This window comes from Olea europaea, unplaced genomic scaffold (genome assembly GCF_002742605.1).
Source record: "Olea europaea var. sylvestris unplaced genomic scaffold, O_europaea_v1 scaffold2234, whole genome shotgun sequence".
Classification (NCBI taxonomy): Eukaryota; Viridiplantae; Streptophyta; class Magnoliopsida; order Lamiales; family Oleaceae; genus Olea; species Olea europaea.
In genome coordinates this window covers 101,137-115,262 of record NW_019240376.1, presented here as the reverse complement: position 1 = coordinate 115,262, position 14,126 = coordinate 101,137, and the positions used below count along the sequence as shown (strand labels likewise).

Sequence of the window (14,126 nt, the reverse complement as noted above, 5' to 3'; positions counted from 1 at the left end):
AAGTTCTCTTTCTATAAAAAGTATCATACAATCAGCAAGAAAATCATCCTCCATTTTGTTGTGAAGTGTCGTCTTCACATGTTTCATCGCTGAAAATGCTCGCTCAGTACTTGCAGTAGAAACGGGTAATGTCAATACAAGACGAATCAATCTAATCATCATAATGTAAATCTCTGACCTTCTACTCTCAGTCAATTGTTTGCATAACTCAGAAAGTGTATATACTTGAAATCGAGACTCACCCTTCATATCTAACTCATAATGTGGCAACTCATATTCCAATGTAATAATATCTTATTTCGAAAAATCTTGAGGGTAAAATTTCTCTGCAAGTGTGCAAATTTTTCGACTGTCAAATGATCTAAATGAATCTTAAGGATCTAAAGCTGCACTGAGAGAAAGGAGTTCTACTGATATGTCGTTAAATCTTGTATTTAACTCCATCATTACAAAATCTATTGCTTCATTAAAAACATCATAGTGATAATAATGCTCAATTGTAGTTTCATCACTAGAACGGCCAGTGTTATACAAACCTTCTAGATCGGGTATTGTAATATTGTTCTTTGAGCAAAAGGATTTTACTTCTTGAAGAAATTCTTCCCAATCTTCATCTCTCAATTTTTGAAGCAATTGTTTAGTAGTAGACACAAACCTTAAAGCAGTCAAGATGTCTTGGGATCTTCTTTGAAAGGCTTGACAAAGAACATCACTGATTCTCATTATTCTATGCATCAAATGCAAGATAAATATGAACTTAAAACTCACCAACTTTTTGCAAGCACCACGAGCTTCAGCTTGAGATCTACCATTTGAACAATGACCACAAATATATTGAAGCACTTTGCGGGTTGCACCATATATATCTATCAAGCTCTTTATAGAGTTGTAATGTGAGCTCCAACGAGTAACTCTCGATCGTTGCAGATTAACCATTTGAATAACCCCACTTTCAGATTCACATCCTCGGTATCCAACATACGTTGAATTTCCTCTCTATGAGAAAATTGCAATTCAGTAACTCATTTAGGAAAAGAAGTAATAACATTGACAATCTTGTCCAAATGAGAAAAAAAGTTCCAAATGACATGGACTTCTTTAGCTGCCGCGACCAATGTTAGCTGTAATCGATGAGCAAAACAATGGACATAGTATGCACATGGACAATCTCTAAGAAACAATGCTTGAAGTCCATTCCAAGCACCTCGCATGTTATTAGCGCCATCATACCCTTGTCGTCTCATTTTGTTTACCCGAAGTTCATATTGAGCAAGAACATCACATATTTAATTTTTGAGATTCGATGAAGTAGTATCACTGACTCTTTGGATTGCAAAGAAACGTTCTATCAAACTACCGTGACTATTCACAAACCTCAAGATAATGGCCATCTGCTCTCGATTAGATGCATCTTGTGCTTCATCAACAAGAATGCAAAAGCATTCATCCCCAACTTCCTGTTGAATCATATGTCATACACTATTGGCCATAATATGCAAACTTGCTTTTTGAAAGGTTGGAGCAATGTATTGGGCATTTTGTGGTGCATTTTTCAAAACAACTTTACTAACATCTGGATTCAAATCTGCTGCGTACGTTATTAGTTGTATAAAATTCCCACGATTACGTGAAGATGGAGATTCATCATTACCTCTGAACCCTAAACCTTGAAATGCTAGCCATCGAACACTTTTAATTGAAGTCATTATACGCAAACGACATCTTCAAATTTCCTCTTTCGATACAGTATTCATTACCTTGTCAATATGCTGAGACGGTTTGATTAAATCTTTAGCTCTAGTCTCACACAGTTTATGATATGCTGAATTAGCATGAACAAGAAATGCACATTTATTTCCATCTTTCACCATCTTCCATTTATTATATCCTTCAGTAACCAATCCCGAACAGGCAGAAGAATTACCCTCTTTCTGAAAAAGAAAACAGTAAAAGCAATATGCCTTTTCAGTTGTAGAAGAATACTCCAACCATGGAAATTCTGTGAACCATTTTTTCTGAAAGCAACGAGCTTGTTTTTTTCCTTCTACCCTTGGATACTCCTCAAGTTTCAATTGATAAGGTCCAACTTTTATATATGCAATTCTAATCTCATCTCGTAGATTGGCAGGATGTTCAAACATTTGCTTTCTTTTTCCCGGATCCCATTCAATACTAGTACATGATTGCAGTTCCGGAGTTGAGACTGACGAATGTTGAATTTCTGGAGTTGGATTTGGAGGATGTTGCATGGGAGTGGAGGTTGAGGGGTGTTCAATTTTCGGAGATATACTTTCACTAGATTGATCATCAGTCTTTTTAAAGAATGAAAATAGTGTCTTTACTCTCTTCGATGAATGTTGATCTTCCATTTGTAAGTGCTGAAAATATGAGACAAAAAGAATGAGACAAGGCAACAATAATATAATGCAAAATCTTCACACGGGTCCACTTTTACTTGATCAAATTTTAGATTGTTCAACCTGAATAATTTATTTTTTAAGTTAGTTAATTAAATTTCTTGGAGATCTTAATAGAATAATTAATTATAATTAACTAAGTTAGTTGTATAACCAATACAGTAAGTTAGTTGTATAACCAAAATAAGGGGGAAAAACAACACAATTTTTCATTCTACACATAAACAAGTAAACAACCTGTTACAACTTACAACCATCAATCAACATGCTTATAAATTTGAAAATTCCCCATTGGGCATTGGCAGATAGGCAGAGTAAATTGAGAAAAAAAAATTAAAGAATAAATTATTTTTTCTAAAGATTATACATAAAACATAAAAAGTTAACTCTCTATAAATACAACCAATAAAACTAATATATACTATATAGGAAAATGTTTCATTCAAAGAATTTAAAATTAATTCACAAATAAAAAAACCCTCCACTCTCCAATTTCAATTTCTTAGCCCTAAAGTCACTGCCAACTTAAACCTTTGCATATTATGATATAGTGCAAAAATTGAAAATAAAATAATGAAAAGAAGAAAATTATATATAATAATATAAAGACAAAAAGTGAAAGAGAAAAGAGACAAACCTGATGCTTCACGGCGGGACCCATAGAATGAGAAGACCGAAGAAGAGAGATTTTCAATTTCAATTTTTAGCCAATATGATTATATGAGGGTTTTAAAAAATTGGTAGAGTTTGGACTTTGACATTTATTGGGCTGGTGGGCTGCAAAGAATATATAAAGAATGGAGTTTGGACTTTGGCAGTTTGGCTGGAGTGGACTGGAAGCAAACCGGGTTGAGTCAATGTTTAATTGGGCTGCTTTAATGAAAAAATAAAAAATTCCCACAAATAACTTGGACTTGGGCCGGGACCCCCCAGATCCGTCTCTGCAAAGCATATTGAATAATTTATGGGCTCAAAATATCTGTATTCTTACTGCTAAAATATACTGAGTCTGATAACCTATGGACTCGAGACAAATTTGTATATTATAACATGAAAAGATGAGGCTCAGGCCTCGAAGTCCGCTTAAACCGACCCATAGGTCAAAAAAATTGAGCTCAACACAATCCACCTATTGTTTGTCTCCCATTTTTTCACATTCTACCCCATTTTTTTTTACAATACTCATTTTCAACCACATATTTTTTATTAAAATAATATCAATAGTGCTTAGTGTACCCTTACACTCCTCATACAATGAGGGGGGGTCCACAACTATAAAATTCATGTGGACCCCCTCACATTTTGAGAGGGTTGGTATACAAGAAGTTTTATTGAAATAATATTACCTGTAAATCAAATATTTTTCCTTCTTTTTTAACTATATATTTCAACATCATTAGTATTCTATAATACATTACTTACAAATAATGGGGCACAAACAAGTACTAAATGTTGTTTCTAGCTTGCACTTATAATGTAACTTGATAGCATAAAACCGATGTTTGGTGTAGATTAATATTAGTTTTTAGTTGATTTCGATAAAAGTTAATGAAGCGTGTGATTTAAAAAATTGTGAATTCCATAAAATATATGATTATAATTAAGTGTTGACTTTAACAAAAAATTAAAGTAACATTTTAATTTATACCAAACATAGACTAAATAGTATGAAATGAAAATTTTTGACAGCACTTACATCAAAATGTTCTATTCAAGTCTCCAGGTGACCTCACCTCATTTGGTGAGATTGACCCATCCAATGAGGTGACGGCTGCATCCAAAGTATTTCTCCCTAAAGCATGGTTACACTCCTGAGCATGGAAACATTTAGAGTCAAAGTTTTTGCCAACGAGAATTACTAGCACAAAATGTCCATAACGTTTCTTTCTTCTTTTTTCCCCTTTTTTTTTACTCTTATTTTGATATTTTTTGCGAAAATCATCATTTTTATCCAGTTTAACAATAAAAATTCGTAAAATGTAAATATACCCTCCTATTTAAATAAAGTAAAAAGAAAAGAAGAAGAACTAACTGTAACAAAAGCTCTAAACTTTTGAAGTATTAGTAGACTTTTTCCAACTCTTTCACTTGTTTCAATCTTTATCTTTTTCGATCAATTCTCCCACACCCCATTCCACCCTCACCCCTCATTAACACCTCAAATCAATACCAAAAATCGCAGTCATTGCCCTCCTAAAATGACCTATCGCCGCCGCCACCACCACAATCATTGCCATCGCCATCACCACCTCTTCTTCTACCTGCCATTGCCATTGTCATCACTTCCTCTTCCTTCACCAAAATTACTATTTACATCCTGATTGTTCTTTCCTACAAGCTAATTTCCCTTATTTCTGCCTATAAAGTTTCGACCCTTGGTCAAATTTTCAACAGGTTTCTTAGTACCAGAACATCCTTCAATAAGATTAGCCTTGGTATCCAAACTCTCGCTACGTTCTGCCATTCTATTGTCTTTCTCAATTCTAATCTTGATAATCAGATTTTCTAATGACATTTCTTTTCTCTTATTTTTCAAACTATTTTTATACTCTTTTCAAGAAAGTGGTAACTTTTCAAATGGCAGATACTTGAAAACCCTAGCAGATTTTATATCCTTCAAGTATAATTTGGTGGATTATAATCTATAATTCTTCAACTTGACTGACCACAGTTCTAATGTCATCCATTTTAAAATCTAGAAATTTTCTCACAACAAATTTCTTTGTTCTAGCCTTTTCTGTAGTATATTTCTTTTCTAAGGAATTTTATAATTCTTCAGCAGATTTACACGACCAATAAACATCATATTGCTATTATCAAGGTTAGCTGATGAAATTATGATTTTTATAGTATTCAATTTGCCCAATTCTTTTAATCAAAGAGAATATGGTTGAATCATATTTATCATCTGTTTACTTCACTAAAATTTTTTAGAATGTTCAAATTTAGAAGCTGTTTCACAAGGTAGAGTTTTTATGGTTTGGTTTAACATAGAGTCCTTTTGTCGCAATGGTGTAAAATATCTCTCAGTGATTAATCTGTTTTTTAATCTTCATTTACAGCAATGGAATTTGATTGGTCTATTTAAATGTCTATTTGTGTATTTTTTCTGTTGTCATATACTTGTTTACTCTCCCCATCTTACTCTTTTTTTTTAGAGCCAATATAGTTATCTGACTTTGGTACTAATATTTGTAATTCTTATAAGATTCTATTGGATTCCGGACAACGATTCTTTGAATTTCTTTCACCAACATTTTGAGAACATTGTTGACTTTATTTTAGGTTAGGGCCACGCGAACAAAGATGTTGGACCCACTCGCGTACATGTAAGCTGATTCCAACACGCTAAAACGAATCAACGGTCAAGAACTCTCCAGAAAATGGGACGTGGGAGTAACTCCTTCGCACGAGACAAACATGTTCAGAATTCGACGATATATTTATGAAATGATTGTAAAATAATTATCAATCGAAATAAACTAATGTGAAGTAAATACAATTATCATGCAAGAGGAAATGGGGAGTAGTCTTTTATATTCAAAGTTGCATTAGATTCAAAAGAGTTACATGGGGATATTTATTGTGGTACAATTGAAATGGTAGCCCTTAGATGAGAATACACGTGGTCTCATCTCCATAGTTCATACATCTAATCCTAGGCATCATTTTTAACTTGCTAGCTTGCTATACATTTATTATCTATGCAGAGCCGCCACTTTGTTGACAAGATTTGACACTTACAGTTATGACAAACATCCCATCAGTCATTCGAATAAGATATCTGTGTAGAAACAGATCTCTTAGAAAAAGTGATAGTGGGAGGTGCTTTGGAGGCTTCGGCCTCAGAGTTGTGGGCTTTGGAGGCTACCACCTTGGCCCACCGGGCTTTGGACTTTATGATCCTGAGCCTCGGTTGAGGTGTTAACTTCGGTCGTGTTGCTTTCTGCTTTGGCTTCAGGGTTTCGTCCACTACACAGTGAGCTTCAACTTGAGTGGGCCCAGAGCTACAATGGATCAACCACATAGAACTACATGTGACGAAGCATAACAATAGTCCCCTAAATTCATGTATATTCATTTATGTCATGCGTGGACTTGAATGTTTGAGTCGAATTTTCTTAAAGTTTCTTTTGGGCAAAAATTAAATTTTTTTTACCCTAATAATAGTCCCCAAGTCCAAGCATGGATAGCATTACTTGGAGTTCGTTTATTTGTAAGCGGAGGTAGAAAATGCTGAACTGTCGATGCTGATTGTCTTTTGTAGTAGCTAAATTTTATTCGAAGCTGGGGTAGGAAAATGCTGAACTGTTGATGCTCGTTTGTTTGATGATTGTTTTTGATAATTGTGCCAATGATTTGATATTTTTACGTGTTATCAAGGAAGAATAGTCGAACCGTTATAGCTTCCAATGCACGTACGACTGTTGCATTAAATGCACGATGATGGTAATGGATGGGGATTTTGAAAGGGACGCACCAGAGATGGTGCGTGTGCGTGGGAAGCACGCATAAATCTAAGGCGTTGATACGGAAAACCTTTGAATTCTGTGCCACAGATGTAGCGAGAGATTGACTGCTCAGATTAACTGGGCCTTAATCTAACGGCTAGGATTTGTTCTCCCTTCATATAAAAGTAGAATCACACTATTGTTAAACCTTTACTTTTGCCAAATGCTCTCCAAGCTCTTGAAGCAATTCCACTTTCTCAGCAATCTTTCCATTCTTCGGTGACCCTATGTTCTTAGAGCCCTTTTCCGTTTTGGTATTTCTCATAAAATTCTCGTTTTTGTAATCTCCATCAATTTTTTGCCTTTTGATAAGGATTTTGAGGTGAGTAGAAAGTTGGTCACTGTTGCCACATTCGTTGAAGGGGTAATGTCTAGGACTTTGAAGGCAGAGTCGTGAGCTATGAGTGAGGAACCCATAGAGTACGAGGTAGACTGGAGGGCTACTAGAATACCTTCAACCGCAACTCCCAAAAGATTAGCTGAACTTAGGGATAGATATTGCATACCTCACCATATAGAGTTGTTAGTACTAGAGGCCTACAAATGTGCTTGTTTTTCGAGGCTAAGATATGTGGCAGTCAGTGAAACCTGTTTAAAGTAGGTATGTGCGATCTCTTATTTTGGGCGGTGCTTAGGAACTTTTTATTGGCTCCGACCTAAGTTCTTTCCAATGGGTGGAGCCAATTCGTTGGATCCTCCTTCTTCTAGACCCTTTTTCAACCCCGAGTCCTAGGTAAGGATGAGTTAAAGGGATGGCTCTATTTGACCTATTTGGGGGGCTTATGCCCCTTTTGTAGTATGTCTTCCTTCTTCGATAAAGAGGTAGAAGGAGTCGTGTTTCTAGGTTTGGGGTAAGTGGCAGGCGGTAGAGGGGGATATAACCCTAGCGTGTACAGTTCGACCCAATACTACGAAGCACGTAAGTACCTCATCTTGTGTTCTTCATTGTCTATTTTCCAAAAAGTTTTCTAACTATTGTAACCTTTTGTAATTCGGGATCTCGCTTTGAACTTCACAAGATGGAATGAGATATGATCGAGGACATCTACAAGCATCTTCTTAAGTTACGACGTTTTGACCACCTCATCAACATGAGTCGTTATTTCATAGATTTTGGATTGATGGCCTTTAAGGGTGAGAAGCATTCGTACTTGTTTTATTTTAGTTTGTAGTCATTGATTTCTAACCCTTGTCTTTTGTTGCTTGCAGACAAGTTCAAGAAGAGGGAGTACGGAGCCGGACATGGCCTCCACTCTCAAGGCCACCTCGACAGTGGATACCAAGGCTTTGAAGCCTTGTCTAGTGGTGCCAAGCACGTATGAAGTAAGTTAGAACGCCTCAGTAAGGAAAGTACTAATAGGTGTGCGAAGGAGGTACTCCCAGGGTTGAAAAAGCAAAATCGACAAAGACAAGTGGATGGCTGAGAAGTCGCTGAAGAAAAGAAAGCTGTTGTATAGCAGCTATAGCTCTGGCAAGTTTGGAACTAAAGTCGATCATCTTCTAAAGCTAATAGCACCTCTGGTTTTGAAACTTATGAAGACCGCTGTGAAGGTGGAGGTAGTGCGTCGGGCCAATGAAGAGGCCTGAAGGGATGAGGAATAGCGAGCCTTAGAGGCCTCGAAGAATGCTCCAGCAGCGAAGACCCCGAGAAAATTCGAATCGTTTTTGGTGAGGCAAGATGAAGAGTTATCCATAGCAGTGCTAGAAATGCTACCACCAGATGATCATGCAGAAACTGCCAACTTTTACAAATTCTGAACCGAACGTTGGTAGTTCTATGTGTCCACCTATGACGCGGTGGACCTCACTGCAGCAATGTTGAGCCAATGCGCCCGGGCCTTTAGAGTGGCCTTGGAATGTCAAGTTACTTTGGCTGACATTCAGTCAAGGAATAACTCCTTAGTAGACAAGTTAGTTGCTGCTGAGGAAGAAATAAAGAGATTGAGGGTTGAGACGAAGGCGGCAATGGCTGAAAAGATCGAGGACGGTACTAAGTTAGATTCTAACGGAGATAGAGGCTCTGTAGAGGGAAGTTCACGGGTCCTAGTGCGAGGTCGCCTCTTTAACAAAGAGGGTTAAAACCTCAAACAATCATTAGAAATTGACATCAGAAGCCTTGGAGTAGGCCAACTTGCAGCTTCAAAGGCTAGGGTCGCTAATAAATTCTTGGAGGCTCAAGTGAAGCATTACTTGCATGATATTCCAAATTGGCATATGATATTCTTCCACAAAAACTTCGAAGTGTTTGCTTCCGTGATTTTGGTCAAAGGCTCAACTTCAACCCATTTCGTAAAATAGTCTATAGCGACGACTACGAAATTTGTACCTCATCTACCTTTCGGTAGGGGACCTATGAGGTTCTACCTTTCAGTAGGGGACCTATGAGGTCCACGCCCCATTTAGCAAATGGCTAGGGGCTTGATACTGTAGTTAATTCTTATGAATGTTGTCTCTGAATAGGCAAGAAGTATTGTCATTTGTCATATTTTTGTACAAACTAGAAAGCATCTTTTTTCAAGGTAGCCAGTAGTATCCCTGCCTCAGCACTTTTCATGCCAACGGGAGTTCCCTAGAGTGGTTGCTACAAACACCTTCGTAGATCTCCCGGAGTATGTAAGTAGCCTCCTCATCACCAACGCATCGGATAAGGGAGGATGAAAAGTCTCTTTTATAGAGTACATCGTCAACAAACACAAAGTGAGCTGACCTATTCTTCAGTTTCTAAGCCTCCACTTTGTTGTCGGATAGAACCTGACCCTTTAGATAAGTAGTGATAGGTTGCATTCATGTGAGAGTCCCTTCATCCCACATCACATCCGGTGTAGCAGTAGAAGGTTTTAGGAGGTGCTCAATTGGTACTACCGTCAATAATTCTAAATCCTTACTGTTAGCAAGTTTTGATAGTGCATCGACATGGGCTTTCTTAGTACGTGGAATTTGGACTAGCTCAAACTTTTCGAACAATAGGAGCAAATCAATTAGCAACTTCAAGTCAGAAGCCATGCCCTTATCTCGGGCTTTGAAGTTGCCATTAACTTGGCTTACAATCAATTGGGAGTCGTTGTTGATGAGTAGCCTTCTCACTTGTATCTTTTTGGCTAGTATGAGGTCGGCAAAGAGCGCTTTATATTTGGCCACATTATTGGTGGCCTTGAACTTGAACTCATTGTTGAGTTTAGCTTGTGACCTTTGGGGCTTACTAGGACCACCCTAGCTCTCGAACCCGAGTCTCCAGTCGAACTATCCATAAACAAGTTCCACGTAGGGGGCTCAACAAATTCCATTATTTCTTTCACCTTGGGGACATTGACAAATTCTAGCTAAGACGTGGCCTTTGATGGATGCTCTTATTTTGAAGAGAATGTCAAACTCACTTAGTTCTACCCTCTACTTCAATAGTCTTTTGGAGGCATCAAGTTTCTGGAGTCCTTGCCTTATAGGGAAGTTTGTTAGCACATGTATAGTGGGGACCTGTAAGTGGGGCTTCAATTTTCTTGATGCTGCGAACAAAGCTAAGGCAAGCTTTTCCATATCAAGGTAGCGAGTCTCGAGCGCTATAAGCGTCTTGCTGGTGTAGTATATGGGTAGTTGGGTGGTATCATTTTCTCTAATAAGGACCGCACTAATTACCTCATTGGAGATGACCAATTAAGTTGTAGGGCTTCTCCAAGTTTAGGTTTTGAGAGAAGGGAGGCCTATCCTATGTGCCTTTTCAGGCTCTAAAGGGCCTATTGACACTTCTCTATCTATTGGAACTTATTCCCTCCCTTCAAGACTTTAAAGAATGGAAGGCATTTATCCGTGGCCTTCGAGATAAAGCGACTTAACACATGACCAGTTAAGCTTTATACTTCCTTTAGCTTTTCGGAAGACCTTATTTCAATTAGAGCATGGATTTTCTCTGGATTAGCTTCAATTTCTCTTTGATTAACCATGTATCCTAGAAAATTTTCGAGCGTTACACCGAACACACATTTGAGAGGATTGAGTCTTATCCTATATCTTTACAAATTTGAAAAGTCTTGTATAGGTGTGCCGTATGGTCATCTGCATTAAAAATTTTAACGAGCATGTCATCTACATAGACTTCCATTGTCTTACTAATGAGGTTCGCAAACATTTTGTTGACTAGCCTTTGGTAGATAGCCCCGACATTTTTCAAAACGAAGGGCATCATTTTGTAACAATAAATGCGTCTATTTGTGATGAAAGAGGTGCTTTCCTCATTGGCTGGGTACGTGGGAATTTGGTTGTAACTTGAGTAGGCATTCATGAAACTCAACAACTCATGATCGGTGGTGGAGTTTACCAGTTGATTGATCCTAGGGATGGGAAAATTGTCCTTAGGACATGCATTGTTAAGATTGGTAAAGTCAATACATACCCTCCACTTTTCGTTGGGCTTCTTCACCAGCACCAGGTTGGAGACCCACTTCAAGTAGATGGCCTTCCTGATGAAGCTGTTCTTGATCAGTTTTTGCATTTCTTTCTTTAGGGTCTCATACCTTTCTAGGTTGAGGCAACCTTAGGATCGATTTTAAGGTGGTGACAGCTGATCTTGGGATCAATGCCTACTATATCATCGTGCCTTCATACAAAGACATCAATGTTCCTACTTAGGAAATTTTTAAGTTTCTTCTTGATTTCTATTGAAAGGGCATTTTCGGTTTTATGTATCTTGATGGGATCTCGGAGGTTCACTGGGAAACTTTCAAGCTCCTCCATTGGAGCTGTTCGGTGCTTGAGTTTAGCCACATGGAGATCAATTTCGTCAATCATGAAAACCTCCTCATGAGCATCAATCATCTCGATGTCCTCATGTTCATGACCTAGTTCTGGGATGTCTATCATGTCCATGTCAACAATTATAACATTGACGTCTCGAGGTTCTACCTTTCTTATTGAACTTAGGTAGCATTCCTACACTCCTCTTTTGTCATCCCTCACAGTTGCCACACCATGCTCGTTTGGAAATTTTATGCATTAGTGGTGGATAGAGGTGACGGTTCCCAAGTCTTTCAAGACGGGTCTTCCAAGCACCCCATGATAAGTGAACTTGCTGTTAACTATAAAAAATTCCATGAAGTTCAAAGTAGTTTGGGGTGGCTCTCCCATCCACCACAAGTGTGACTCTCCTCCCAGGAGTAATGCCATCACCGGTGAATCCATATAAGAGAGTGGTGATAGAGGTCAACTCATGATCTAGAACCATCTTATCAAACGTGGTTCCAAAAAGAATGTTCACAGAGCTGCCATTGTCTACTAACATTCGCTTTAGCCCATTTCGGGCCACCATTGCCCTCACAACTTGGGCATCCCAATGAGGAAAATGGACATCTTCTGCATCCTCCTAAGTGAACATGATGGGTGGTATATGATTCCTCCGGGAATTGCCATCTACTATATAGCTCATCAATGGAGGGTGCTTAGCTTCTCTAGCATAGTTACTTTGGGAGTTTTGTGTCTCAACGCCTACGTAGGGGCTTCCAAATATGGTATCTACTTCATAGATTGGAGCATTCTCTGGTTGAGATTGATGGCCCCTATGCTTTCTTTACCCTTTTCTTGGCCTTTCGACATCTTGCTCCCTCTGCCGACGGAGAATACGTCCCAATGGCAGAGAATGAGTTCCTCTCGCCTAGGTTGTCAGTCGTTCCTAGGTGGGGGCCTATTCACTTATAGCGAATCATTCATTCGGTCATTTTGGGGACTTGACTGCCTGGGGTGTTAAGCGATATCCCTACATTTGTCTTGCCATGCGTGTATGAGTGATGATAGGTACAATATTTGAAGGGGTTGGGCCTAGGTCTAGAACTTCGCCCTCAATCTCTTCCTCTATTGGAGGCCTGTTGTTGATTCCCAGTCTGTTGTGCATTTGTTCCTGGGGTAATATCTTCATAGGCCAAAGTAGGCACCGCATTCAAGGTGGCGGTAGTGAATGCTTGTCCCGAATTCTTGTTATCGACCTGGTTCATTTGATAGTCCATCAAGTGAGAGGTCGGTCCTCTCTCACACTGCCTTCGTGGAAGTAAGAGGCCCTTGTTGGCCCTATTCATGTGATCAATCAACTCTTTGTTGATAATTTCTCATCTCATCATCTCCAACAACGCATCATAAGTAGAGGGTCTTGATTCTGTACATCTTTCCAGGACAAAGTGTTCATGTTCAGGCTTCCTCGTAATGTCGAAAAAGCGTCACAATTAGTAACTTGCACGCAATATGTCATCTCATTAGTAAAACGGGATAAGAAGCTTTTTAAAGATTCTCAAAGTTGTTGCCTTATGTCTTGGAGGCGCTGGATCGGGCCTTCCTTTCTTTGCTCACTGCAAATCTTTCTAAAAAGGTAGTCTTGAACTTGGTCTTACTTTTTATGCTCCCAGGAGGCAGTCTACTATACCAAACTTAAGCTACTCCGCTAAGTGTTAAGTGGAATGCTCTACATTTTACTATTGGGGGGCGCCATTCAGGCTCATGCGAGTATTGTAAGTGTTCAAATGTTTTGTTGGGTCGTCTCTCTCTCTCATCATACTTTAGTATTTTTGACATCACGTAGGGACTCGGCACTTGGGCATTCCTCTATTCTCTAGAAAATGGTAGATTTTCATAGTTATCATCTAAATCACAAAATCTTTGGAGTTCTTTTGAGTCATAATTCTCATCAGCCTCAAATCTGGGCCCTGGTGGATCAGAAGGGTCTGCTTGGTTCATAGCCTCTTTTTCTCTCCTTTGATGCCTATTTCTAGGCGGAGCAACATGGGAGGTATTTTCTTGCCTTTTCTCCGTCTGCTGAGTTGTAGGAAGTAGGGGTTGTGGCCTAACTCGAAGCTCTAGAGGTTGCTTATGCTGTCTGTACTTCGGTTCGATTGGGCTGATTCTGTCAAATACACTGCTGGACCTCATAAGCCTGCATTCTGGTTTAAATTCTAGTGAAAAATTGTCTTCCATTTTGAATGGGACTTCGGTAGGTTGGCCTGAGGTATAATTGAAAGAAATATCAACTCTCACCCCCCTTTCAATGGGGCTAACTCCACTGCCATGCTTAGAGGATATAGCTCGCTAGCTTTGCACCTTATCTTCCTGTTGATATTGTTTTTGGGGATGTATGGAAGGATGAGATAGCCTCTCTGCCCAGCATCTGCATCAAAAGTTATTGCATGGCTAAGTTTTGGTTCGTGATGCTCCTTATATTGGCTGCCAT

General features: G+C 38.8%; 1 protein-coding gene across 1 annotated transcript; it reads right to left on the bottom strand.

The window, feature by feature from the left end:
• Positions 1–372: 372 nt before the first annotated feature.
• LOC111380945 lies at positions 373–2,369 on the bottom strand. The gene is made up of 3 exons (XM_023004621.1): positions 1,758–2,369; positions 1,323–1,457; positions 373–996 (listed from the first exon to the last, which is right to left on the bottom strand). The coding sequence occupies exons 1-3, from the start codon at positions 2,367–2,369 to the stop codon at positions 373–375; spliced, it is 1,371 nt and encodes a 456-aa protein (XP_022860389.1).
• Between the last annotated feature and the right edge of the window lie 11,757 nt (positions 2,370–14,126).